The sequence below is a fragment of the Epinephelus fuscoguttatus genome, linkage group LG17 (genome assembly GCF_011397635.1).
Source record: "Epinephelus fuscoguttatus linkage group LG17, E.fuscoguttatus.final_Chr_v1".
NCBI lineage: Eukaryota > Metazoa > Chordata > Actinopteri > Perciformes > Serranidae > Epinephelus > Epinephelus fuscoguttatus.
The window spans coordinates 26,227,521-26,254,630 of record NC_064768.1 but is presented as its reverse complement, the minus strand read 5'-3'; the positions used below and the strand labels follow the sequence as shown (position 1 = coordinate 26,254,630).

General features: G+C 43.3%; 3 protein-coding genes across 3 annotated transcripts; 1 reads left to right on the top strand and 2 right to left on the bottom strand.

Moving 5' to 3' along the window:
• The first annotated feature begins 390 nt into the window (after positions 1-390).
• gpr3 (G protein-coupled receptor 3) lies at positions 391-3,595 on the top strand. Its single transcript, XM_049601813.1, has 2 exons — positions 391-666; positions 1,997-3,595. Exon 2 carries the CDS (start codon positions 2,025-2,027, stop codon positions 3,015-3,017), a length of 993 nt encoding a protein of 330 aa, XP_049457770.1. The 5' UTR covers positions 391-666; positions 1,997-2,024; the 3' UTR covers positions 3,018-3,595.
• A 450-nt stretch (positions 3,596-4,045) lies between these two features.
• Positions 4,046-15,172, bottom strand: wasf2 (WASP family member 2). The gene is made up of 9 exons (XM_049601806.1): positions 15,034-15,172; positions 13,044-13,206; positions 12,721-12,855; positions 12,403-12,556; positions 11,300-11,417; positions 11,048-11,169; positions 9,498-9,656; positions 6,357-6,850; positions 4,046-5,447 (listed from the first exon to the last, which is right to left on the bottom strand). Exons 2-9 carry the CDS (start codon positions 13,174-13,176, stop codon positions 5,290-5,292), a joined length of 1,473 nt encoding a protein of 490 aa, XP_049457763.1. The 5' UTR covers positions 13,177-13,206; positions 15,034-15,172; the 3' UTR covers positions 4,046-5,289.
• A 1,741-nt stretch (positions 15,173-16,913) lies between these two features.
• On the bottom strand, positions 16,914-24,461 carry LOC125904421 (probable methyltransferase-like protein 24). Its single transcript, XM_049601808.1, has 5 exons — positions 24,000-24,461; positions 22,054-22,152; positions 19,494-19,630; positions 19,032-19,299; positions 16,914-18,313 (listed from the first exon to the last, which is right to left on the bottom strand). The coding sequence occupies exons 1-5, from the start codon at positions 24,321-24,323 to the stop codon at positions 18,008-18,010; spliced, it is 1,134 nt and encodes a 377-aa protein (XP_049457765.1). The 5' UTR covers positions 24,324-24,461; the 3' UTR covers positions 16,914-18,007.
• Between the last annotated feature and the right edge of the window lie 2,649 nt (positions 24,462-27,110).

The window sequence follows — 27,110 nt, the reverse complement described above, 5'->3', positions numbered from 1 at the left end:
CTCTGCAGGACATCTCCCCATGACTCATCCCGGTGCGCTTCAGCACCGCGGACAGCGTCAGCCCTGAGCTGTGTCCCTGCAGCCCGACACAAAACAATATTCTCTCATTCAATCAGGCCCTTGGGTCTTATTGAGAAAATCTGTGTGTGCTGGAAAGGAGGGAGGGGTTGGGGGGGGGGGGGGGGGGTATTGGTGGTCATTATTTACAAGAAATGAGAGCAAGCGTGAACCGCAGTGGGAGGGGCCACGGAGATGCCGCATTTTTCTGAATGAAATTACTCCCCTTGCATCCCCTCCCCTACTCTCCCCTCATCCTCAATCCCGGGCACCTCATTGGTCGAGCCTCCCAGTCACTGACGTCAGACAGGCTCTCTTGTGGGTGAGTCCGCGCGCAAGAGCATCCATTCTGCCTCCCGTAAGCGCTCCGAAGAGACCAGGGGAGAAAAAGAGATGCAAAAGACGCCAAGTGAGAGTTTGGAGCGACTTTGATAAAGCCAGGAGCACGGAGCGGTGTCACGCACACGCACTGGGACTGTCCTCCGTATTTAGACTGGTGCCGAGCATCACCGCGGACAGCTTCATCCCGTCTCCATCATCTGGATCTTACAAGAGGAGAGCACATCTGTTTGACTCCTGCAAAGGAAATCACGGGATCACCTTAATAAGGTAAGAGGAATCATCCATGATATGCATCTGTATGTGCGTGTTCATGTGTGCGTGCGTGTGTCGGGGGACATCCTCTGTGGCGCAATGAACCTGCAACTGTTATACAACAGGGTCCTCCGCACCAGGAGGTGGGATATACCTCCTCACTGAGATGAAAGACTCCTCGTACTCCTCTGTAAGCAAAAAATAAATAGTCTTAAAATAGCATTATTGTACAATGTGGTGTTTATTTTCAGTAGGCGTGCAAGACAGTTTGATATGTGCTGAAGAACAGACAGATAAAGATGAATTCCTACAGTGGCTTATCACCAGCGCAAGTCTCATTTATAAAATACTGCATGATATATATAGAACCCAATGTGATGTCCCTCTAGTTTAACACCATGTTTGGACATTAACAAGAGGGATTGTAGCTCACTTACTTTATCTGGCACTGAGTGGACAAGTGCAATTTTAACAACCCAAGCTATAAATGATATTTCTGATGTTTGGATGCTCCTGTGTGCAGACAGCTTTCAGAGGGAGCATCCAAACACCATTTAAATCCAAGAGTGGAAGACAGTAAATGTCCTGATTCAGATTTGTGCTTTAAATTAATGACAGTTAGCAGGTAGTAGTTCAATCAGTGACAGCTTAATGATGCATTCACGTCGCTAACTATCCATCAAGGTGGATTAAAGAGGCTGCTTATTGATTTGCGTGAGTTCCCGCAAGGCTACAGATGGTGACGTCACCTGCATTTCAGGGGGCGGCAGATTACTGAATAAGATGTATTTGGGATCATTTAAAAAGCAAAACGTAGACATATTTATGAGTTGACAAAAAAAAAAAAATCTGAGAAGTGCAATTTCAAAATGGGTCATTTAAAAATTATTTTCCAGCCTATAATGGTGCTGGTAATCTATATTTTGCATTTCTTATTTGCTTTGTAAAGGCCTTTTCTTAAATTTAGGTATAAAATGGGGTCAGTCTATTAATTATTTAAGATGTAAACACAATTATATGTGACATAAATTAGTCCTCTCACTGAATACTCTGTGCTCTATCTTCCTATTTTTTATCCATGTATATAATAAAAGTTTAAAAAAAAAAAAAAAAAAAAGTAAATACCACTTAATGCACTCATAGTGATAATCTACTGTTATATAGCTCAAGTGCTTTGGAGAATAACATCTTAAACTCCTCATTAGATGCCACATCCGGCCTCCAGCAGCTCCACAGTCTGAAACCAGAGCTTCTGGTCAATGCGAGGCTGTTTACTGGACAGATGGATACGCTAATGACCCATTAGAGCTAATGTCAACATCTCTTCCTCTTTTCTCCCTCTTAGGTTGTGTTTGTGTGACTGCTGAAAGGCCATGATCCTGAACGCCTCTGACCTGGGCTGGGATGAGTCCTCAGGTTCAGAACCATTCTTCCCTCTAGACCCTCTGGACAGCTCATCCACGTATGAAGTCCCGCCCCTCACAGTGTGGGGCGTGGCCCTGTGTGTTTCAGGAACTCTCATCGCCACTGAAAATGCAATAGTCGTCACCACCATCTTGGCCACCCCGTCTCTTCGTGCCCCTGTTTTCCTGCTGCTGGCTAGCCTCGGATTGGCTGATCTCCTGGCAGGTGTTGCTTTGATCTTGCACTTCCTCTTCCTGTTCTGCGTGAAGCCCAGTGATTGGTCAGAACTGCTGACGTCAGGACTGCTGGTGACATCACTGACTGCCTCACTCTGTAGCCTGATGGGTGTTGCTTTGGACAGATACTTGTCTTTAAGCCACGCCCTCACCTATGGTTCAAGTCAATCACGGCACCGAGCCGCTATCCTCCTGCTGCTGGTGTGGTTGGGTGCATGTGTCATCGGGGCGGGACCTGCAATGGGATGGCACTGTCTGGGTGAACCCAACTCATGTTCTGTAGCACGACCTCTGACCCGGACATACCTGTCGCTGCTGTGTGGCGGCTTCCTGGTAGTTGTCATGGTAACTCTGCAATTGTACGCTGGGATCTGCCGTGTGGCAAGGCGGCATGCCCACGCCATCGCCACCCAGAGACACTTCCTCCCTGCCAACCAATCATATGCAAGCAAACACAGCAGTGGGAGGGGCTTCTCTCGGTTGATCCTGGTCCTCAGTGTGTTTGTGGGCTGCTGGATGCCTTTCTCTCTCTGGGGGCTGCTGGGAGATGCGTCCAGCCCTCCTCTGTACACCTATGCCACACTGGTGCCGGCGGCGGGCAGCTCGCTGCTTAACCCAATCCTCTACAGTCTGAGAAACAAAGACATTCGCAAGGTGCTGCTCCAGGCCTGCTGCCCGCACAGATACACGCACAACACACACATACACTACCCCGTCGATGTGTAGACTGCCAAACCTCGCCAGACTCAAAACACCACACAATCTATGCCAGACATATCACTGTTTGTGTGCCAAGATACACACATAGCTGTATTGACTATAATCCAGATCAAGAACATGAAGTCTCTCACACACTCCCACACACACGAAGCAATTCTCCAAGAGAAGACGTCCCTCTGCTATATCAGAACATTCTGGACTGTACTGGCAATCGGCCATGTTGGGAGTACAGATTAAACGTACTGTCTTGTGTGTACTTTGTGCCTCATCCTCAGTAAATTGTAGCTCCACTGGATCACCGGACTGAAGCAATCACAGGGACGCTGTTTACATCCCAAATCATAGACAGTGGATTTAATCACCATTGGCACTTTAAGACGGGAGGTGGGGATGTGTTATTAAATGTACGCCTATCACAGTGTAATGATGTGATCCAAAGCCCAATTTTATTTACTTGAATGTCTAGAAAACACAATGTTCTAGATCTTTGAGTCTATTTTGCACATGCTGTTAAAGGCACTTTGAAAGGTACTGACCATATGTTCATGTTGCACAGCCTTTTTGAAATGAATGAATATTTTATACCGATGAATAATAAATATGCTTTTTTTTTCTACCGAGCGACGTCAGCACTCTTCTCTTCACTGCTGCTGAGGCTTTTAGTGTGTTTGTCTCTCTCTCTCTCTCTATCTCTCACTCTTTAACACAGCTAGGCACAGACTGCTGCCTCTATTCCGGTACCCTAAATTATTTGGTGGCTAAAGCAATCTTTGACTTTATTACCATCACTACATCCTTTGAAATCCTACAAAGGAGAAAGGTGTGAGGACAAAGTGATTATGCAAGAGGTTCCTCTCTCCTACTCATTTTCTCACTCCACATAGACAGCACTGGGCACTGTGAGAAGGTGTCCTCCACTGATACGAAGACGATGAGTCATGGATAAAGCATTTGGAGTCTTGACATTTTTGGGAGCTTGCACATCACAGCATACACACTGTTTGTTCTCACAGGAAAGAAACATAAACAATCACTGTAATACACTCTATCTTTATTGAAATAATCACTTGGAAATTTAAGGCAGGAGAAGCTTTGCATGCTGTGTGGTTGTGCTGTAACACAGGCAGACTTAAAACAAAAAGGCACTTGAGAAATATGTGGTCCACACTAAACATCAGTTCTACATTTGACTCGTCAGTGGCAGCTGATAATATTTTAGGAAGACGCTGATCAGTGACCAGTGTGGATACCAAAACAAACCTGCACTGACACTGAAATGCAGTTTAAAAAAGGCACTTATCAGGCAGCAGGCAAACAGCTGCCTGATTCTACACAGAGCAAAGTCATTAAAGCATCAGAGCTTGTTGATCCCCAGAAAAGTAAAAAAAAAAGAAACAGCAGGAGGAAATACGTAACAGAAACACACAGTGAATCATATTTGTGTGAAATATCTGCATATGTTCAGTATGCTGATCTCAAACACCCCAGGTGTCTGCCGTGAGCCAATACTTCCCCTGTCACACTGAATCATTAACTCATGGATTTATTATAAACTACAACCATGTCTCATACACACGTGAATTGTTCCCATGACAACCACAAAAAGAAGGAAGACTGAATACAAAAGTGAAGAAAGGAAAGGTAATAAAGGAATATAAAAGGATTGCCTTAATTATCATAATTGGATATGATTCAATACGTAATATAAACTTTACATCTATATCATATAATCTGAGTGAGCAAAAAATGTTTTGACATCAACACCTCGTGTCTTCCCACTGAGCACATACAAATACTGTGCATGTGAGAGGCTGCGCGCTCGTGTGTGTGCTCCCTCTCTGTTATCCTGTGCCGTGATATACTAAAGCAGATAAGAGCAGACATTTGGCCAACAGCAGAGAGCACCTGATTCTACGAGACACAAAGATACAGACAGAGGTGATGTGCTTACGCACAGACTCAGCAGTGAGACGTGCATCATATCACACAACACTATCATCAGTTGCCGTGCTGTGTCATCCAATAAAAGCAATGTCAAATGAGGACACACAACCAGGCACACACTATTTTTATCAAGCTTTGGACTTCTGCACCTCTGATCGGAATAATTTTGGATAAATAAAAATAAATGGTTCAAGGAATGTGACTTGAAATAGGTCAGAATACGGATCTCTGTCTCTCTGGTACTTAAGAACGTAATCTGAATGGAAATATACGGATGTTGTTTCAGGCTGAGGGAAGATACCAAGGTGGTAGTGAGGGAGAAAGGGGATGAAGATCAGTCGGACCACTCATCATCGTCAAACTCTGAGGAGTCGTCCTCGCTGTCACTGCACTCCACGGCGATACGACGGGACAGGATGGCTGCCACGTCATTGCCAAAGTGATCCCTCTTCTCCTGCTCCCGCTGTGCCTCCACCTTACGCAGGTTGAAACCTAAAAGGGAGGTAGTGAGGACAGTTACAGTGAGTGTGTGCACCTGACAATAAATATGACACTTAGAGGGAAATTTTTCTTGCAATAAAAACTGTAATTCAAGACAAAGTATGCGGTGGATCGAGTAGTTTTAACCAGAGTTGCCTCCCCTGTGTGCATTTGTTTTCTGTCTCCATCACTTGCAGCCATGACTGTTTCCCATTTATTTGAGTTGACAAGTTAGCCTCAGGATCACCAAGTTTTGCTGCTGCATCTCTCTGATTCATTTTTGGAGACGTATTGTAAGCTTCAAGGAGACTACGTTTTACATTAAGAGAAAATAACTTTATTTTTCTTGTCATGACTTTGATGTGCACACAGCACCAACCCCAGGTAGCCATCTGTAGCAGACGTGTTACCCCAAGGTGAAGTATCACAGTGGGAGTGAAGTTTAAAAAGAAACACTAGAATTACTGTAGTTTAAAAATGATTGTTCATATATTGTAATGTTTTAAGAGACCCAATACAAACACTGTACGTGGACTACTTGATTACTATCAGCTGGTTATTTATACAGCATTTGTGTAAGAATGATTTGGAAGTTCTCTGTGAACAATGAATGTAAATATTATTGTTCACTACAGGGGTAACTTTAAGGCATCAAAATAAACAGGTACTCATAATCCAGAATGGGCCCGTCAGTTTTATATTTAACATTACACTGTTGGATAGGAGTTAGTGATGTTTTAATGTGTGTGCAGCAATTTATGTTGTAGCCAGCTGATTTAGAGCTGATTTTGGCTATTATATATACTGCTGGGTACTTTATAAAAATTTATTTTTGTTTTCTATGCTCATTAGAGTTTTTCAAAACCATAATCTGCCTCAAAAAAATCCACTTCATATCGATCTCATTCCCTTGTGTCTTACCTTGTCGGATGGCCTGAAGCAGATCACTGCGAGCATCACCAGCAGGCTCTGGCTGAGGTTTGGGAGCAGAGGTGGGTGGTGCCCCACCACCAGAGGGAGGAGGGGGAGCAGAGTGCTCAAAGGATGGGGGAGGTGGTCCAGGGGGAGGTGGAGGAGGAGGAGGAGGAGGTGGACCACCACCACCTGCAGGCATAGGTGGCGGAGGAGGTGGAGAAACACCGGACATAGCAGGTGGAGGAGGCGGAGCAGGTGGGGAGGGGTAGGAGGTGGGAGAGGAGGAGAGCGGAGGAGGGGGAGGTGGGCTGTCGAAGCCAGGGGGAGGTGGGGGGACCCCGAAGCCAGAGGATGGAGGAGGGGGAGGAGGTGCAGGGGGAGGGGAGAGGTTGGGGCGAGAGCTGGGAGGGGAAGAGGCCATGGGGGGAGCAGGAGGTGGGTGGTTTGGACTCAGCACGCTGACGCGCTTCTGGGCTGGTGCTCCGTACTGGCCGTCATACCTGGAAGTGACAGAGTAGTGAGAATATGAGATAAAAAATGTGTTCTTATGTTCAAGTCCACGAAAATGAGGTGTTTTCACATTCCTCTACTTTCCTAAAATCTGAGATGCAAACATACGCTGGGCAAGCTACACTAGGCAGGTCACTAATACCAGTCGCTGTCGAATACAGGAAACACATATCGACAGGAGAACAGACTTCCACACAACAACAGCACAAAGCCTGATGCCTCTGGGGCAGAGCAGACTTGCTACAGATAATATAATCATCTCAGCCAGACACAATATATCTTTCTGCAAGCTCTGACTAGACTTCCATTATATGATGACATAACAATAATGTGACAACGTGAGATACTGTAACATCACAGCAGATATTATTGTAAGTTTCACAACCACCAATGCTGTGTCAGCCACTGCCAGTCACAGTAGAAATAGAAAACGCTAACGACACCAGACGACACCTACAGTCAGGTCCATAATTATTTGGACAATGATACAGTTGTCGTCATTTTGGCTTTGTACACCACCACAATGGGTTTTAAATGAAACAATGAATACCTGCTTAAAGTGCAGACTCTCAGCTTTCATTTAAGGCTTTTTTCAAAAATGTAGTATGAACCGTGTAGGAATTACAACCATTTCTTCACACAGTCCCCCGACTTTATGGGCTCATAAGTATTTGGAAAAAACTAACATGATCATCAATTAAACAGTCAGTTTTAATACTTGGTTGCAAATCCTTTACAGTCAATGACTGCCTGAAGTGTTGAACACATAGACATCACCAGATGCTGGGTTTCTTCCCTGGTGATGCTCTGCCAGCCCTTTACTGCAGCCGTCTGCACTTCCTGCTTGTGTTTTGGGTGTTTTGCCCTCAGTTTTGGCTTCAGCAAGAGAAATGCATGCTCAGTTGGATTCAGGTCAGATGATATGACTTGGCCATTGCAGAACATTCCACTTCTTTGCCTTAAAAATGTCTTTGGTTGCTTTGCAGTATGCTTCAGGTCAATGTCCATCTGCACTGTGAAGCATCGTCCAATGAGTTTTGAAGCATTTAGCTGAATCTGAGCAGATAATGGTGCCCCAAACACTTCAGCTTTCATCCTGCTGCTCTTGTAAGCAAGACAAGATTTCACTAGAATAAATACAGAGGGTTTATCACAAGATGCAAACCACTGGTTAGCCTTAAAAATGGAAGGCCAGATTAGAGTTTGTCAAAAACCATCTAAAAAGCCTGTACAGTTGTGGAACAGCATACTATGGACAGATAAAACAAAGATCAACTACCAGAATGATGGGAAGACAAGAGAAGGAAGAAGGGAAGGAACTGCTCATGATCCAAAGCACACCACCTCATCAGTGAAGCATGGTGGAGGTACTGTTATGTCATGGCCATGTATGGCTGCCAGTGGAACTGGTTCTCCTCTATTTATTGATGATGTGACTGCTGACAAGAGCAGCAGGATGAAAGCTGAAGTGTTTGGGGCTGTCATCTCTCTGCTCAGATTCAACTAAATGCTTCAAAACTCATTGGACGATGCTTCACATTGCAGATGGACATTGACCTGAAGCATACTGCAAAAGCAACCAAAGACATTTTTAAAGGCAAAGAAGTGGAATGTTCTGCAATGGCCAAGTCATATCATCTGACCTGAATCCAACTGAGCATGCGTTTCTCTTGCTGAAGCCAAAACTGAGGGCAAAACACCCAAAACACAAGCAGGAAGTGCAGACGGCTGCAGTAAAGGGCTGGCAGAGCATCACCATGGAAGAAACCCAGCATCTGGTGATGTCTATGTGTTCAACACTTCAGGCAGTCATTGACTGTAAAGGATTTGCAACCAAGTAAAAACTGACTGTTTAATTGATGATCATGTTAGTTTTTTCCAAATACTTATGAGCCCATAAAGTCGGGGGACTGTGTGAAGAAATGGTTGTAATTCCTACACGGTTCATACTACATTTTTGAAAAAAGCCTTAAATGAAAGCTGAGAGTCTGCACTTTAAGCAGGTATTCATAGTTTCATTTAAAACCCATTGTGGAGGTGTACAGAGCCAAAATGATGACAACTGTATCATTGTCCAAATAATTATGGACCTGACTGTACATTCTGTTACCTCTGCTAGTCGCCAATTATAGTTTACAACAGACTCTCTGAGACTGAAACACATATAGCTGAAGCTCTCCTATGTTTCCTCAGACAATAATGCTAGCCAGGGTGAGGAGCCAGATCCAGAATTTCTCAACGAGAGAAAGAGTAGATGTGCTTCCAGTCCCTTTTCGTTATTATTTTTTTTTTACTTTTTATGTGGGAAAACCATGTTAAACAAAGTATTTAATCATACCAGAGTGTTTTTACATTCTTTAAAACATGTCTGAAGGGAACTTTAAACGACAAACAGGACCATTTACCTCTAATCAACCATTCTGTTTGCAGCTGCTATGTGAGAAGCTTGTGCTCCTTAAAGAATCACTGAGTGAAAGTGAATACCGCGATTATAATCTACTTAGCCACTGCAGGAGTCTATAATTCTAAGAAAATGTGTTAAGGGTTGCAGCTGTACCGTTCACGTGTGGCTGTATATCCAGCACATGTTGGCAGGGGCAGCAGCGCGTGTGGGTTTATATGGAAGATGCTACTTACGCCATGTCTGGAGGTGGAGGAGGCAGGAAGTCATCAGTGCCAGGAGGAGAGAGAGGCGAGCCAGGATCATAAGCGTAGGAGTTGGTACTCTGCTCGAGGCCTTCGGAATTGAAGCCATCTCCAGATCCAATGCTGCCATTCAGACCCTCAGAAGAATTCCTTAAAATAAATTTGAAGACATCACGATAAGCCCAAAATAAAATGTGTCATCTCTGCCTTCTGAAACCTGGTCATTCTGACAGCATCTACAGACTTAATTAGCAGTTGTGGGTTATTTGTTTATGAGTAGCACAAATGCATTTACAGCAGCAGACACAAATAGTGAGACTGAAACCTGTGGTGACTGGTTCACAGCTACTGAAACAGCACAGAGTACAGTCACTTACACAACAGTAAGAGACTGGCTTGTCCTTCAGTTTAAGAGCTTGAAATAAAATCGTCTTTTCTTTCCTCCTTGTGATTGAGTTACAAACAAGCCTGGCTAATTACACGGTAAATCGGTCTTGAAGGAGATTGTTTTTCATGTGCCTTTTATGTTATTGTTTTTTCCATTTCCATATTCTTTTTCTTTTCTGTTCATTTACTTAAACGATATATTCAAGAATAAATAGCACCTGTAGAAAAACACTACACTAGGGGCGTCTGTGGCTTACACATTTGTTTACTGCCATTTGCCACTGACAGCCAGCTCTACACCCAACCCCTTAGGAATGGACAGGACATACCACCCACATCACTGTGTACAGATTGGTTGATAAGACAGAGGAGAGTGGAACTAACCGTGAGAGATACTTTTACTGTGTTAACTAGAGAGAGAAATAATGGATTCATTGAGTCATTGTTTTTTTACTTGTTGCTGAGATGCATTCACAAGCCTCTTGGGGCTTTGGATGACCACAACTGCACATAAATACACACCCCACCAAACTACAGAGCAGGAATAGCAGTTGACACGATTTTATTGATACCAATGCCATTACTGATTCTGCTCACCGGCCCTATTCTTTACAATTTCCTATTAGTTTCAAGATAAATTTTCTGTGTGGAGAAAAAGCAGGCCTAAACAGGGTGTCAGCGTCAACACAACTGTTTTTATCTCTGAGTTTGAACACAGTGCAGCAGCAATCTGTCATTATCTAATATGGATGAAATAGGAGAATATTAGGAGTATTTGTTTAGGTTCTTTTACACCTGCCTGTATGGCCCTAACATTATAATAACAGGATATTTACCCTCAATAACGGACATGCTGTTTGGATGGAAGCAGTGGCACTAGTGTATCGTTTATCATTCTACAGAGATTACAAGCAACACTCTTGTCATCTTTCTTTGTGAAATGAAGCCACGTTTTGGATTGTTTCTTCGTCTCCGCCATGACTCCTTCTTGTTGCAACTATCCAGCGACACAGACACATGAGTTTGACATCATTTTTTTTTTGCAACACACAGCTGTCAGAAAAACATGCCGCATCAATAAAAGGAATTGATGCGAACCAGAACAGGTTCTCAGTCGAGATTTCCACCTCACTTCACCAGATCACTCAACTTACATTAGATCATTCTTTGGGACCACAAACTCCTCCCCCATTTTACGGCGTTCCCATTCCTCCTTCCTGGTCTTGATCTTTCTTGGATTGAGCGTCCGTTGGTTCAGATGGTCTTTCTTCTCCTTCTACTCAGAAAGGAAAGAGTGAAAAAGAGTCAACGAGGATTTCATTTGATACGGCCAATGATGTCCACTTGCTTTTAAAACTCAATGTATGTTGTGCCACTATGCGTATGAGCATGTTTATGAGTCTCACTCTGTGCTTGCGTTTCTCCTTCATGATGTCCTTGGTGTCCTGCAGCATCTTCTCCTTCCACAGGTCGAAGAAATAGGAGGGATCAGTGTAAAACTTCAGCGCCTCCTTCCCATCGTCCCTGCAGACAACCATTTACTGTCATTAGAAATGCATTTTGGTCTCAGTTACACTTTGTTATCTTGTGGCCACAGACATACATAAAACAAAATGTTGCTGACAGATCTTTATCTGCCTTACATGTCAATATATTAACAAGCTGCAACACTTCCCCTTTTCGCTCAATAAAAAAGAAACAGGCCGTTTTCTTTTTGTCACATACCACCTAGTGTGCAGAGCAAATTTTCCATATTCTGAAAAGATGTGTCAAATAAATACCCATTACACATTCAAACACTCACAGTCTTTGTGCCGTAATTGGACAAGCTTACACTCACTGCTGCGGTTACTGATTATACAGACTTCACCCTCTGTTCTAGTTTCTAATTAAACATACCACCGATGACATGTCATGCCTCGAGTGTCATTAATATTCAAGATCTCAAGGATATGTGTCAGCTGGGTTGTGACACATATGGTTATTATTTTCCCCAGAGAATATTTCTTCCTCTCATGAAGCATGTCTGAGTTGGTGTGATTTGTCATGATGATTGCTTGTTGGTTACAAAAACTGGCAACAAAACAAAAACTGCCTGGATGTAAGCAGGTCAAAATCATTTTCTCTTACACATACTGACACACTAATAAACAATAGTGAAGAGCATTGCATTAAAACAACACATCTCAAGCACTCGTGGGCTAAATGTCTCCTGAACAACAGGATAAATATACTAACATTTTTTTCCAGCCCTTTCCGGGAACTGAACTTCATTAAGACAAACAGATAACATGACAGCCCAGCCACTATATGAGACCCACTCCATGATGAGGATTTGAAAGCAAATGCATCAAAGAGGTGGGTTTGAATAATGTATAATCATGACAGAAACATACCATGCATGTGTGTTTCCATGTGTGCACATGTGCATGCACGTGTTCTGATTACTACATGCACTACATCCATGGAATGAATATGGATGTGTTTCTGTGTGGCTGCTGAGCCCTACCGGTACTGGCTGAGGTGGTTAAGGGGTGGGGGCGGATCACAGGTTATGTAGGTATCCTGCACAGGCACTGGCAGAGACGGCCTGGTGAACAGCTGCTGGTCCTGGGTCACACTGCTGCGGAAGGCCTTACGGGTAGTGATGGCCTGCAGAGAGACTGAGAGAGAAACAGACAGATGAAATAAAGAGAATGTTAGTCGTGTGAGTCAGTGTAAAAAAGGAGAACAGGAAATTTAATTATCTACCTGTTATTTAGACTAATGAACTACACTGATACTAACAGTGGTAGTGATAGTAACAGAAACAGGTGGGAGTACTCACCCTCCTCTTCTTTGGGGTCCAGCTGGGTGACTTTAACCTGCAGACGGTCCACTCTTTCTCCCAGTGTATTTACTCTGGTCGCAAATGCTCCAGCCTGCACAAACAGCTCCCCGAACACATCCTCTGCATATTTGCCTACACACACCATTAAAATATTTGTCTCACAGAGGTACAATAAATGCGTATTCACAGCTACAATTAAATCATACTTTGAATTAACAGGTGCAAACAGGTCAGTCACATCTGCCGCGCATTATTACACAATTACATCTTATTTTATTGACAGACATAATGACACTTAACCACACACAGCAGACACTCACTGAGGCTGCCGAGCTGGCGGATGATGTTGGCCAGGCTGATATTGGTGACACATTCCAGCTCGCTGCGGATGTTGGCAGGGATGGTCTGGCGACACACATGCCGCGGCTCTATATTCCTCGTAACCAGAGGCATGGTGGGGTGCTGTGGGTAGGGGGCCCAACCCTGATGGGGAAGAGGAAGTTCATTTAGGGCAGAGAAATACAAACACAGAGGGCCTGAAGGGCAGCACTAAGATATCATGTGTTACTGGGGGTTAAACGTTGATGCCATCGCCAGTTGGCACCAGAAAAACTAGTTGGTGCCACTTATTATAAAAATTATTATGCGTATGTATGTGCCTCACATTTCAGCTGCCTTTAAAATACGAGCTGGTTATTGGCAAACGTGATTAACGATTACATGACTCTTAAACACAATATTTTTGCACACAGTGTATAACCTTGGATGAAATTGTCCTCACTTGTGACTGTTTTCTTAATGTTTTCTTACTTTAAGACGAGTTGACTAATCTAAGTTTAAACTTCCATTCAAACGTCAGAAAATGTGTCCTTAGAAGCACCCCATATATTACCATGTATTAATTACAGCTGTGATACTATTAAGTCTAGTGCTGAAATATTTAAGAGTTCAACTGGTGTACTGGCAATTATTTAATCAACAACCATTCAGATGATAGATTTAAGTAATTTGACTCAAAAAAAAGGACAAACAATGACTGATTTCAGCTTCTCAAATGTAAGGATCTGCTGCTTTTTTTCTTTTATATAACTTTGAATTTAATCTCTTTGAGTTTTGGACTGTTGGTTGGACAAAACAAGACATTTAAAGATGTCATTTTGGATTCTGGGAAATTATAAAGGGTGTTTTTTTTTTTTTTTACTGGTTTATGATACTGTATTGACTGAAGAATCAATCAAGAGAAGGTCATTCACAAATAACTTTATAATGAAACTAACTGTTGCATCCAGCCCTAAATAAGTCACATGCTCATGTGACCCAGCCACGCATTTATAAATAAACCCTGAGCCAGACAGAACTAAAGCAGAAGCAAAACCAAATCCTTGTCACACAGAAAACACCCAGCACCCACCCAGATTATGAGAAACCGGAAAATTCAACATGAAAATAGAGGAGGGGAAATGATGGAGTAATGATTTCTGCACCAGTATGCTTACAGCAGTGAACATATTTGGAATTATATTGGACAAATCAGTCAGTGTGTGACAGGTGAGCTCCCCACACAAAGCAGTCACTCTACAGTGCCATATGGTGTCTGCTCAGAGAGTGACAGCTCCCAGAGGTGCTCAGAGATATACAGTGACTGCAGGCTCTCCCTGCTACCAAGACAGTGCAGGCAGGCAGAGTTTAGTTTACTGTAAGTACACCCTGCAGAGCTTCCTATTCCCCATGCTGGCTGCCTAATTACAAGTGTTTCGTGTTAACGTTGGTGCTTCACAGAATGGTGAGGTCATGATACAGTCAGCATTACAAGGTGGATTCAAGCGTCTGCTCTTGTTCTTCGGCTGAAAGGCACATTGTAATGCGTACTTTAAATCCTAGCATACGGAAACTCTGTCAGGTTTTTATGTCTAAATGAAAAGTGGAACTAGTTACAGCTGAATGGACTCCAGTTAATAGACAGCCCCACCGCACTGTGTGGTTAATGGTATGCTCGGCAGTTACAGTCAGTCGCTCCCTGTCAAAATGACACGCTGAAATTATACATGTTTTACTGATAAGTTTAATATCTTGGACACACTGTTAAGGTTTTCCTCGATAGGCCACTACAAGGGAATAAACTGGCCGGAAAGTTACACTTTAACGCCCAACATTAGCTAAAATGGGCTAAAATATTACTTGGGATCTCGGCCTTGTCAGAGCAGGAAGTAACTTGTAGTCGCCTCCTATCTCGAAGGAACAGCCAAACAAAAGTATGTTTACACCCTTTACGTTATGAAAACAACACCGACTAAACATAATTTTACTTACCGTCAAAACTGGCAACTGTAGACTCTCTCAGTACAGTCTGTTTGTTGTCCTGTCTCAAGATTTCCACAAGAAATGTTGAGCGGTACAGTACACGGACAGATCACTGAAGTCCCGGGATTGCGAACTTCTCATTGGTCGGGCGAGTTAGTTCCTCGAAGCTGATTGGCTGATGCGCCTGTCGCCTGTTTTCGTTCAGAACAGGATGTGGAAATTTCAACGTAAAGAGCGCAACTCCACCCTGACTAGTGGCAAACATCTGTCCGTAATTTGCGTAACGTGGGGTGGAGGCAGGAGCACATTCCTACGTGCGCTCAAGCGAGTTGGAACGCGTCCGAGGAATGACTGGCATTGGCCTCGATGCGTAATGAGCTCACTGTGGAGGGAAAAGCACTTATGAGGATAAATAACTGTCCTCTGCGCTTTGTTTGGTTTGTGTTAAGTGCATCCTACACCTCAGCTCAGACCATGCAAACTGGAAGTACACAGGGTTTATGGGAGAAGAGGTATGTCAGCTTACGGTAAAGGTAAATCATTTATCCAAGTATAGGAACTTGTGGTAAATGGTAGTATTGAGACAACTGGTTTGTTTGAATGTTGCAATAAGATAATTATTCAGGATTATAGGCTTGTCTTGTGGTAAACTCATGGATGGATTACCAAACAGGCTGACTGGGCCCAAAGTGTCAGGGGCCCCTGGACTTCACATGCAAAATTTCACCTGAAGAGACACGTACCGACCAGGGAGAGAATCAAAATGACAACAAAGAGACACAAAAAGACCACAAGGAGACAAACAACTACAACGAGATGCAAAGAGACTACGGAAAGGGACAGAACAATCACTGACACAAAATCACCACAATGAGATGCAAAGCAACAACAAATAGACATTAAAAACACACAGAGAAGTGTACTGACTACAAAGAAAGGCACAAAACCAACAAAAAGGCAAAACAACTATCTCAGGACGCATTCACACTGGCGCTATTTGGTCCGCTTTAAACGAACCCTGGTCCACCTCCACGGAAAGTTCGGTTCGTTTGGGGCGGTGTGAACGCTCACTCGAGCTCTGGTGCAGACCAAACAAGCAAACTCTGGTCCGCTTGAAAACTGGGGGTCTTGGTTCACTTGCAAGTGAACCCTGGTGCGGTTCACTCACAGTGGGAAATGCAAACGGACTATCCAGCGAACCAAAGAGAGGAAGTGACCCAAAGAGAGGAAGTGAACTAAAGAGAGGCAGTGAACCAAGGAGAGGAAGTGACGTAGAGCGCAGTGCATTTTGGGTAGAAAAAAAAAGAAAGCCAACAGCATGAACAGGGAGAAGCAGTCTTTAAATTGTTTAGCGAGAGGATTGCGACACAGATTTAATCAGTCGGCAGATCTGTATTGCATCAAGGTAAAATAAACTGTGACAGCAATATATTAAGGTCTGAAGGGGATGGATTTCCGTTCTCGGTCCTGGGCAATCGGTGAGGCAGGTTTTCTTCTTCCTCATGCTTTTTTTTTCCCCAACCCAAACAAGCAGCTGTTGTGACCGCGTGACGTTGTCCAGGCGGTTTGGTCCGCTTCAAAAAGTGCAGTGTGAAAGTGAACCGAAACCAAATGAAGGTGTGAAATTTTTCAGCATTCCCCACCCAGTCAAACCAAGTCCCCCGGACTATCCTGGTGTAAATGCGCCCTCAGTCACCCACGTCTTTGTATCTTGCTCCTAGGAAGCAGAGGTGGTGGGGCCTTCCACATGTCTGAGCCCAAGGGCCCACTGTCTCATAATCTACCCATGGATAAAGTGTCTTCATTCTAGACTTATTTGTGCTAGAATAACACAATAATGCTTCATGGATAAAGTTCATATACATTGAAAGGAAAATGCACACTCTGTAATTTAATTAAAACACTGAAAATTTATTGGAAATACACACATGCCTGATTCAAGATCATCCTAGGAATCACACATACCACAATTATATTAAGCTGGCATCTAATATACACCCCCGCCTGTGAGTTTTCTTCTCCTATAAGACAGAATAAACCTGAGTTAATGCAGAAACTTCTATATAAATTCATGCAACTGTAAATGTCCATCACTACATCAAAGCATGATTTGGCTTAGTTTGCATATGAGTGGAAAAGGGACAATAATTAGCTCTTCTTTCATTCAACATTGATCTCACACCATTTTTAAATTATTGACATATCAAAGACAGTGTGGGACTTTGTTTCTGCCGGATGCCACCAATATAAATGTGTTATATATACAACCAAAAACTGAGGAATGTAACTGGTTTTATTTGGTATTTCACTGTGGTATTTATTCACTTCTATAACACGGCTTCATTGTTTTCTTCTTTGATATACAGTACACAGTGGAGTGCAAAAATGCTTAAATTTCATACTATTCACACTAATAGTCTCAATATAATTAAAGCGTTTCTTCAGTGTAAAGAATTATTGCACATAAAGTATTGTAAGGCCTACAGAGATGTGCACTAATACATGAAATAATCTGCTGAACCAACATGATGTGTTGAATCTATTCAGCTGGGTCCAATTATTGCAAAAGGGGTCGCACTGTATGTAGTGGTATCATACAGATAAAGGCACTGTGGTTCAACTAAAAAAAAAAGAAATGTAAATGAAAATGTGTTGATAGCTGCCAGACAGCTTTTAGGCATATTCTATAAATTGCTGCAATTTACATATATCTGCTGCCCACTCTCTGCTCCATATCGTGACAAATTATCCAGTATAAGCTGCAGACAGACAGTATTTCCACTGAGGGTGCAGCTGAAGTTCCTTTCTTCTCCACTAGAGGGAGATGTCATCCAAAGAACTGTTTGCCTGAAATGGCAGGGAAAAAAAGTTTACTGTAAGAAAAGTCCAACACAACCAACTATTTTAAGGTTCTCCTTCGTTTCTGATGCCATCCACAGTGTCTGGTCATGTGTGTGCACCTGAGCTCATTCATGTGCGAGTGTCATCGTCTCGTGTTGGTCCAGCTGAGTGTGTAGGAGCTGTGGCCGTTTGCTACTGTCTGTTTGAGAACACTGCGACCCTCTCCTGCAGAGCTGTGGATCAGCTTGAGCCCAGACGCTTGGAGACCCTGTAGGACGCTGAACCAATAGCGGAGCACTTCTTCATTGGTTCCGCCCACCTCAAATCCTGCCCACTGCAGGTGCACTGTGGCGATCAGATGATGGACATTCTGCAGAGTTCCCAACTCAATCCAGTTCTGGAAAACTCGCCACTCGGCGCTGTGCAGGTCAGCATACAGGAAGTGAACCTAAAGGGGAAGAGACAAGAGATTGAATGTGGTTCTGTAGGACTTCACAATAGAGCTGGGTATCGTTTAAAACATTATGATACTAGTAAAAACCACACAAACACTAATATTTTTTTAGATCAACTGCAGGTATCATTTGACTAAAGAAATTTTAATACTACCTGCTCCTGGGTTATTTTGGTCGATAAATTAAAGACATTAAGTGTCGATACCCAGCCCTGACAATAATTCTCATGTGTGAGGTTCACAAATTGCTCTCAAAATGTAATAAGTACTAATGATTTTTTCGTGTTGTGCAGCCTCACTGCTTTCCATATAATGCATGTTGCTTTGTAATCATAAACTTAATCAGCAAAGGCAAGTTAATCAAACTAAAGTCATTACTGAATGTCTATAAATGGATATCTTTAACCAATACTTACATTGTCAACCCACACATCCTCAAACTATAGGTCTGTAGTTCCCTCTTGTGGCTGCAGGATGTAACTGGGCCACTGTGTGATTCACTCACTTAAATTGTTGCCATGGCAGCCAGGGATGGCGCAGAGCCCTGTTGCTATGGGAACGTCCAAGTAAGAGAGCTTTCTGGGTATGTTGGGGTGAAAAGACTCTAAGGTATGTTTGTTCGTCACTGTTTCTCCAAACGTGTGTGTGTGTCTGCTTGTCCATATGTGTGTGTGTGTGTGTCTGCTTGTCCATATGTGTGTGTGTGTCTTACTGTGTGATGTCCCAGAGCAGCCATGATGTCTGCCAGTGTTTGAGAAACACTCCCCTGGTTGCCTCTTGTCTTCTGCCTGCGCTTCCTTGGAGCTCGCCAGTCCAGCCACATCTTGTGCTGGCTGACCACGCCTCCGTCGCCATGGTTACTGGCCAAACTGTTGCCAAGGTGACCACCAGATGCATTAGAGTTGCTGGGATCAAAAGTGTGGACTTCACATCCCAGCGCTGACACAGTCTTTAGAAAGTCTGCATCTCCCCCATCCATGCTAGGGAGAGACAAAGACAAAGACACAAAGCTAGACGGAGAGGCGAGGGAGCACAGAGGTGGTTTGAAGATTATTGCATGCATGATTAAATATGCATTGCATTGTTTATTCCAACTCTGCCAGCGACATGAATGCATAAGCACCACAGCACATGCACAGACACATGGACATAGTGTACAGACATGTGGGCACACCTAAAGGAGTACGCAACACACGGTCTCTCTGCAGCTGGAAGGAGCCAGTCCTCGGCACACAGCAGCCAGCGAGGTGAATCTGCGGGGGGCTGTGATGCCTGAGCGTGACCTGGACACAAAACCCTGGAGCAGTTCAGCTGAAGATGGGCAGGAGAGGAGAGGGTCACGTGAGATGAACTGGATAAAGGTCTGAGAACAGTTTTACACAGAATTAACATACAGCTAAAAAGAGAGGAAGTTAAAGAAGAAGTTGTGTCTTGTGAAATTTGTGAGAACATTTCAGACAGCGAGGGGTGTCTCCAAATCCCTTTAAGTAAAGCAAATTATTTTCTGATAAAGAACGAGTCTTGAATGTGAGATTCAGCTGATGATAATCATTTAACCTGCAGGTATTGAATAATTACAGAATAAAATCAACACAATATACTCAGTTTAATCATTTTCCCTCCCAGTCCCCCAGAACTTGGTGTTACATAAGTCTTAACTCTTGTATGGGAGTTTCCAGTCTGGAACTGAAAGTTCTCCTCACTGGCTTCAGATTGTGCAGAATGCTGCTGCCAGGATACTGACAGCGCCTGACTGATCATATTACTGCTACGTTAACCCCCACACTGGAAGTCTGCAGTTGAAGAAGTGAGGTAGTTGTAAAGTGAAGTTTTTTTATTGATTACTCTCAAGGTTTGGCACGATCTAACTCCTGGCTACCGTATCTGGTCCCTCGTGAGCAGGGGTGTAGCTTGAGAGCGTCAGGGAGGGCCCAGAATATTTGACAAGTGGTTTCCAACCTGAGGGCCGCCTGAGGGGCCACAAGATAAATCTGAAGAGTCATGAGACGATCACAAAGAGAGTTCTTTCTCTCTCTGTGGCTTGTTTTTGTATCCTTTTTCATGAAATACTGGAGAGTTATTTCCTTTCCCAGCATGTGAAAATTATTCAAATGAATCAATCTGAAAGGGAAATTTTTGGTAAATTGCTCACAGCTCGCAGTCACAACCTGTGATGAGAGGTCATTGGCAGACACCTCTTATTTAAAGGGTCACATGCCAAAAGGAGACCACTGTGTACCTAATGCCTTCATAGCTTTACATTTCATTTCCTCAGAGTTCATAACTGCTCATCCTGTCATTTCTCACTGTCAGTATTGTTATCTTGAAGTCTACAAAGTATAGTAAATGTTTCACCCCGTTAGATCATATTAATGATAACGGGGGCCTTTAAAGCAGCAGTTGGTAACTTTTATGAAAATAACTTTGTGTCTCTGGACTACAGAGCTGAAGCGTCACATTGGAGAGGATCCTCTTGACTGCAAGAAGATGTGGTCTTCGATTGTTATTGCTTCTAAAAACCTGCATCACAAGCAGATTTATTTCAGTTATATTCACAAGACTTGCCTCACTCGGAGGGTTATAATCTTCAAACTGTACCTCATGCTCAGATAGGCTGTATTGGGAATGTTGGGATGTGCGAGCTACTCTATCTGATGTACTGGATGTAGTTGTGCCATGTTCTCCCACCATGCTACTCTTAAATAAAACCTCCTCATTAAATTTTACATGTTTGAATAGATATTTTCTCCTTTGCTGCCAAATAAATGCTGGCTCTACGTTGGAAACCTCCGCATACAGTTACAAAAGCTCAACGGATCAACACATGTATTGATATAATTAATATGGATTTATCAGTGGTGAGGGTGTATGGTGTTGGTGGTGGAGCTATCTCAGCATGGAGAGTCATGGCAGATAAAATCAGGGATTGCTGTGATCGCTATTTGTATTTATTGTTAAATTTTGGATACATGTGTCTTACTAGTAGTATGGATACAGGATGGAGTGGGGTGAGGGGTCAGTAGAAAAGTTGAAATTGCTGAAACTGTCAATACATTCTGACAGAAACACATTAGACAGTCTGAAAAAGAGCATGTCCCTCCTTCTCTTCCAACTGCTTCTAATGCCATTCGCTGGAATCCGGCCAGCAGCAACCAATCAGAGGTGAGGAGTGAAATACACACAACAACTCAACTGCGGTCAAACAGTCAAACCAGGCAGCGCTGATCAAATATGAATCAAGATTCTGTTACTGCATCAAAATGAGAAAGTTTGTGACCTGGCCACCGTGTTGCCGCCCACCAGACGAACTGACTTTCTCATTTTACAGCTAAACAGTACACTAAAATATGTCTCTGAAAACATTTGAGGGGAGAAATAGGCAATGCAGTAACAGAACTTTGATTCATATTTAATCAGCGCTGCCTGGTTTGACCACAGCTTATGAGCACTGACCGACAAGACTGACAGCTGAGTTAGAGACTCCACTCCAGGGCTCTGATTGGTTGTTTTCGTTGACGTGCAGTAAGGCCGTTTTAAAAGCCTTACAAGCCAATAGAGGAGGCAGAGGAATATGATATGTTTCACAGATTATCTCGTATTTAGTGCTGTGTAAATATATAGTGACAGTTTCAGCAACTCTATAAAAGTTACCAACTGTAGCTTTAAAGTGTGTTCAGACATTTCACACACTGACAGCCGTACTGTGTATTAAAGTGATGTTTTGTGCAGCCCACCTGTAGCCTGGTTATATACGTGATGATACGATTGAGTTCTGCTGTGAAGGACGGCTCGTCTATCGCCCACGGCTGCACCTCCAGTGTTCTGGGTCCCATCTGGGAACACGCACACAAACATATCAATATATTGATACTGCAGTGCGAGGAATACCAACAGATTCATGGTAATCTGGAAGGGTTCTAAATAATGAATAGGAATGACAGTAATGTGTGTGAGTGTGTCTGCAGCAGCAGGCCCCAGACCCCCACCGTGCCCCAGGTATGAGTGGTGAGGAGGCAGGTCACAGCCTCTGACCTCAGTCCGGCTGGTAACATATTTGCCTGAGGCACTGTAACATGCAAACACACACACACACACTCACACAAAGCCCCCCCACCCAACTCAGACTGAACCCTGTGGTCACCATGGCAACCTCGGTGGGGAGTGGGGGGGTTGATGATTCACTAGAATGAGTCAGAGAGTTTAGCCTTGGGCATAAAAAGAGACAGTGAGAGAAAAGGAGAATGAAAGAGAGAGGGGGTGAGGAGTGATTGGAAGGAGTTTGAGGTAAAGAGATGACAGATGCACCCACACATACACAGATGAAGGTTGGAGCTCTGTGCAGCTGAAGGGCAAACAGAGAGAGAGGGAGAACAGCTGTCACCTCTCTCTGATCTGGGGTCAGTGCTGTGCTCACCCTCTGTCCTCACCTGTTCCACGGCGCCACGCACAAACTGACCCAGCATAATGAATAAACTGGATGAGGAAACCACGGCAGCAGGGCAGTCTGTTTTATCTGTATCCCTAAGCTGAGCATGTACAGTATACTGATGACATTATTTATCTTCTTCTTTCAAATTCAGTATTTAAATTATGTTTAATTAGTGTTAAGGTACGCAATATGGCATAAAATTTAATGAGGTATGAGCAGTGTTGGGAAGGTTACTTTTAAAATGTAATAGGCTACAGATTACTAGTTACCCTTTTAAAGATGTTATAAGTAATGTAGCTGTTTTAATTACTTCACCAAATTAATGTAACTTATTACATTTGATTACTTTTCTAACAAATGTTTTAAACTGCGTAATAAAGCTGAAAAATGTCTGGGAATAGTTTATACCAAAAGAAGATGTTCCTGCATGGAGAAAAGCTGCAAAGCAACAAAATTTTATTCTACATATAAACCCCTTTGTAATCACCGACATTTTCAATAGCAACTGTAATTTAATTCTTTAATTCTACCATGAGTGAAAATGAAAATTTGTCTATTTTCATTCATTTTCCGTAACTTCTTGGGCTGGAGCCTATCCCAGCTGTCATCGGGCCAGAGGCAGGGTACACCCTGGACAGGTCGCCAGACTATCGCAGGGCTGACATAGAGACAGACAGCCATTCACACCTACAGATAATTTAACCAGTTAACCTGCATATCTTTGGACTGTGGGAGGAAGCTGGAGCACCCTGAGAAAACCCACGCTGAAACTCCGCACAGAAGGGCTCTCCTACCCCAGGTTCGAGCCCCTTACCCTGGGTTTAAACCAGGAACCCTCTTGCTGTGAAGCGACAATGCTAACCACTGTGCCATTGTGCTGTCAATAATTCAATAAATATCAATAATCATCCATTCTTTGACAATAGTGCAAATATTCAGAAACTAGCAGGTTTCCTTTCAACATTGAAGGGGAGCACCTGTGAAACTGCAGATTTGGATTTCTCGGTCAAAAACATTTTGAGTATTGAACACTCAACTTCCTGCATTCTGGTGAGTTTTTATGCACCAATGTGTGGTTTTTCCGCATCAATTCATGGTGTAAATGTTTTAAATTTTGTCAAAATATAAGTCATCTATTACTTTCATGCGTTTATTTGAAGGTACTGACGGACATGTGTTAAATATTTAATATCTACACCAATGTTCAGAAACATTTCAATTAGACTTCACCACTGGTTTTATTCTACTTACCTGGCGCGAGAGCATCTCGTTCTCATCCTCATACGCTCGTGCCCCCTCCCCTCTGTCTCCATCTTCCACCTCTACCTCCTCCTCCTCCTCCAGACCCGGACGCCAGGACGGGGATCCCCGTTGGCGTGAGTTCCTCTCCGGTTCGATGCTGATCACGGAATAAGCCACCTCCTGCTCTTCCACCCCGACCCTTGCAACTCGAGGTAACCGTGGCCCGACAACGAGGAGCTGGAGCGCGAGGAGAAACGGAGGGACTAGAAGGAGTAGTATCACCGAGCGGAGGGGGAGCCCACCGCGGCCCCACCACAGCGCACAGGTCCGCATACCTCCACCGTGGCGACACCGGGGAACATCTCCGGCACAGTGCCCTGTGATTCAGCTTCTTCAGGAGGGCAAGTGAGGAAAGTCCCTGTTGAGAACACCCCTCCTCCTCTTTCCTCCCAGACCTCCTTCTCCTTCTTCTTACCCCCAGGGGAAACTTGTGATGACGAAGCGCATTCCTCGGTCAGTGGTGGCCTTAGTGACACAGTGACTGCCGCCTTATTTAGCTCATAACGAACTCTTACAGTTTAAAATTAACCTAAATGGTACTGTTTGTTCAAACTCACTCATGTTCTGGGAAAAAAGGCCAAAAACCACTCATAAGAAATGAAAGATGCTTAACTTAAAGGGACAGTTCACTCCAAAATAAAAAATACATATTCTTCCTCTTTCCTGTAGCACTATTAATCAGTCTACATTTTTGGTGTGAGATGCTATGTTGGAGATATCAGCTGTAGAGATGTCTGCCTTCTCTCCAGTAAAATGGAACTAGATGGCACTCAGCAACATCTCTTTCCAGAAATCATGACTCAGTTACCCAAGATAGTCCACAGATTTTGTTGTGAGCAGTTTCATAAGTTTTCTTTCTACTGAAATACACCCACCAACCAAATCACCAAGCAGAAGGAAGTGTGCATCTACTCATGGATGTATAAAGAGAACTGGACACAGTGCTGGAGGCAGGGCTCAGTTCATTCCTATGAAAGTTGCTCAGTGGCGCATGAAGCTGAAAAAGTTCTATTTCCGCAGCATTAAATGAACCAGATCTTCTGCATCCTGGGGCCCATAGAGCAGGCGCCACAGAGACTTCTGCCGGCCAAACAGCCAACTTGTGGTGTAGTGCTCTAACTCAAATGGGGATAACAATGATTTTATTGTGCAGCTGTGAAAGACTTCCAAAATGTTATTGGACAGAGTGGATTGACTCCTGATAGTGAACCAAGTCATTGTGCGTGGGTTGTAACAGATTTACAGACATCTCTTTCACAATTGTAAATCTATGGAGGAAAAAAAAAACCTTTTAGGCCCCATGACATCACATGACAGACCTGGATGTTGTAATTCAATGTTTTGCAGCAAATGCAAAATTGGCTTCAAATCCCCGCGCAGTTTCTGAGGTCTTGATGTACTTATGGAGAGGAAGCTCGTGTTTGTGACTGCACGAGATGTAAAAATCAGTGGGGTCCTCATCCGCTAAGCTGTAACATGAGCTACATCAGTGGTTCTAGGTGAGCTAGCAGTAGATGCACGCTTCCTTCTGAGTGGGTGTAGTTTAGTAGAAAGAGACAGGGTTCTGCATCAAACTGCTCACAACAAGGTCTGTAGATTTTACAAGTAAACGGACCATGATTTCTGCACATTGCTGTCAAGTTTTTCAACTGCTTTTTTTTTTCGGCTCTGTGGGCACCACAAGCCGAGACAAGGCAGACATCTCTACGCACTCGACATCTCACATCAAAACTGCACTCGATAAACTGCACTGCAGGTAATAGGAAAAATATGCATTTTTGATTTCCAGGTTAACGGTCCCTTTAAACTAATGACATCAGAAGGTTGCTAAAGTTGTTGCTAAGCGACGCACAATATGAGCGGTAACTGTAGTATCACTAATATTTATTATTGTCTCATTAACACTAGAGTTTGAATTAGTAACATTAATGATGAAACAGTAGTTCAGACACTACAACGATGTACTTTTACCCAAGCATGCTACGGTTTTGAGGCTGATTTTTACCTCCATTCCACTCCATAATTTTGTGGGAAATACTCTGCTTTTTACTTTGTTACATTCATTTGACAGCTAGTCCTATTGCTGTTACCTAGGAGATTCACATTTTACACACTAAACCTATGATTAGATTATAAAATAAGACATATGATTATAGTATGCAACCCAGCAGAACATAACATTGTTAAAATGTGCTCCCCAGCTATATCAAAATGCAGCTTACATGTTTATGGATCAGCTTTCAAATAACATGTAAAACTGGCAGGGAGCCTCTGAACACCTTTAAGAACATTTTGGTGACAGTACATACTTTGATTTAAATTTCTTTTGGAAGCAGGACTTCTACTTGTAATAGAGTATTCATTATGGTTTATAATAATTTTGAAATAGAGTAAAAGTAAAGAGAGATATAACATTACATGCTGTCACAGCTTATAACTTGTAAAGAGTATGGGTTTTAGTTGGCTGTGATTTTAAATTCAGCACAGAAAATAATATCTGTATTTAAATAAAATGCTCTTATTTTGTATCAGCACAAAAGGTCTGACAGACAGCTGTTGCTCTGCACCCTCTTCCTCTCTGTCTGTCATGTCGCCTTGTTGACAGTGCGTGTTCCCTTCCACCATACAGTGGAATGTCACAGCAAACACATTTCCTCCGGCCATGTCTGAGTCTATTTAGTCAGCCTGTTGACAAACTGTACACAATATGCAGCCAGTAAACTCCCCCCATCTGCTTTCTTTCTCTCTCACTCTCTCTGTCTGTCTGGCACACAAGCTGCAGATGTACAATGTTTGCTCTATTATAGCAAGTTTCCCCCGTGAGGATGTGGAATGAGCATGGGGTCCCTTCCCGTCAGCTCTGATACCGCCAGCCTTTACGCTGTTTCCTTATTTGGATGAGGAATTTTGAAACAGCGCATTTTTGTACATTTTGTTTCAGTGGCTTTAGAACCTCTCCTACACTCTTTTCTGATTTTCTCAGTCTGGTTTCTTTCTTTCCTCTCCAACACATCCTCCCCTCCCCTCCCCACCATCCCTTCCTCCCCTCTCCCCGCCTCC

Excerpts from the sequence above, each read along its gene's own strand:
- gpr3 (XM_049601813.1), top strand. The coding sequence starts at position 2,025 with ATGATCCTGAACGCCTCTGACCTGGGCTGGGATGAGTCCTCAGGTTCA.
- LOC125904421 (XM_049601808.1), bottom strand. The coding sequence starts at position 24,323 with ATGCGGACCTGTGCGCTGTGGTGGGGCCGCGGTGGGCTCCCCCTCCGC. Across the intron at positions 22,153-23,999 it reads ACGAGATGCTCTCGCGCCAG|ATGGGACCCAGAACACTGGA; the intron begins GTAAGTAGAATA and ends GCGTGTTCCCAG. Across the intron at positions 19,631-22,053 it reads CGTATATAACCAGGCTACAG|CTGAACTGCTCCAGGGTTTT; the intron begins GTGGGCTGCACA and ends GCCCATCTTCAG.
- wasf2 (XM_049601806.1), bottom strand. The coding sequence starts at position 13,176 with ATGCCTCTGGTTACGAGGAATATAGAGCCGCGGCATGTGTGTCGCCAG. Across the intron at positions 11,170-11,299 it reads AGGAGAAACGCAAGCACAGA|AAGGAGAAGAAAGACCATCT; the intron begins GTGAGACTCATA and ends CTTTCTGAGTAG. Across the intron at positions 6,851-9,497 it reads CCTCCACCTCCAGACATGGC|GTATGACGGCCAGTACGGAG; the intron begins GTAAGTAGCATC and ends TGTCACTTCCAG.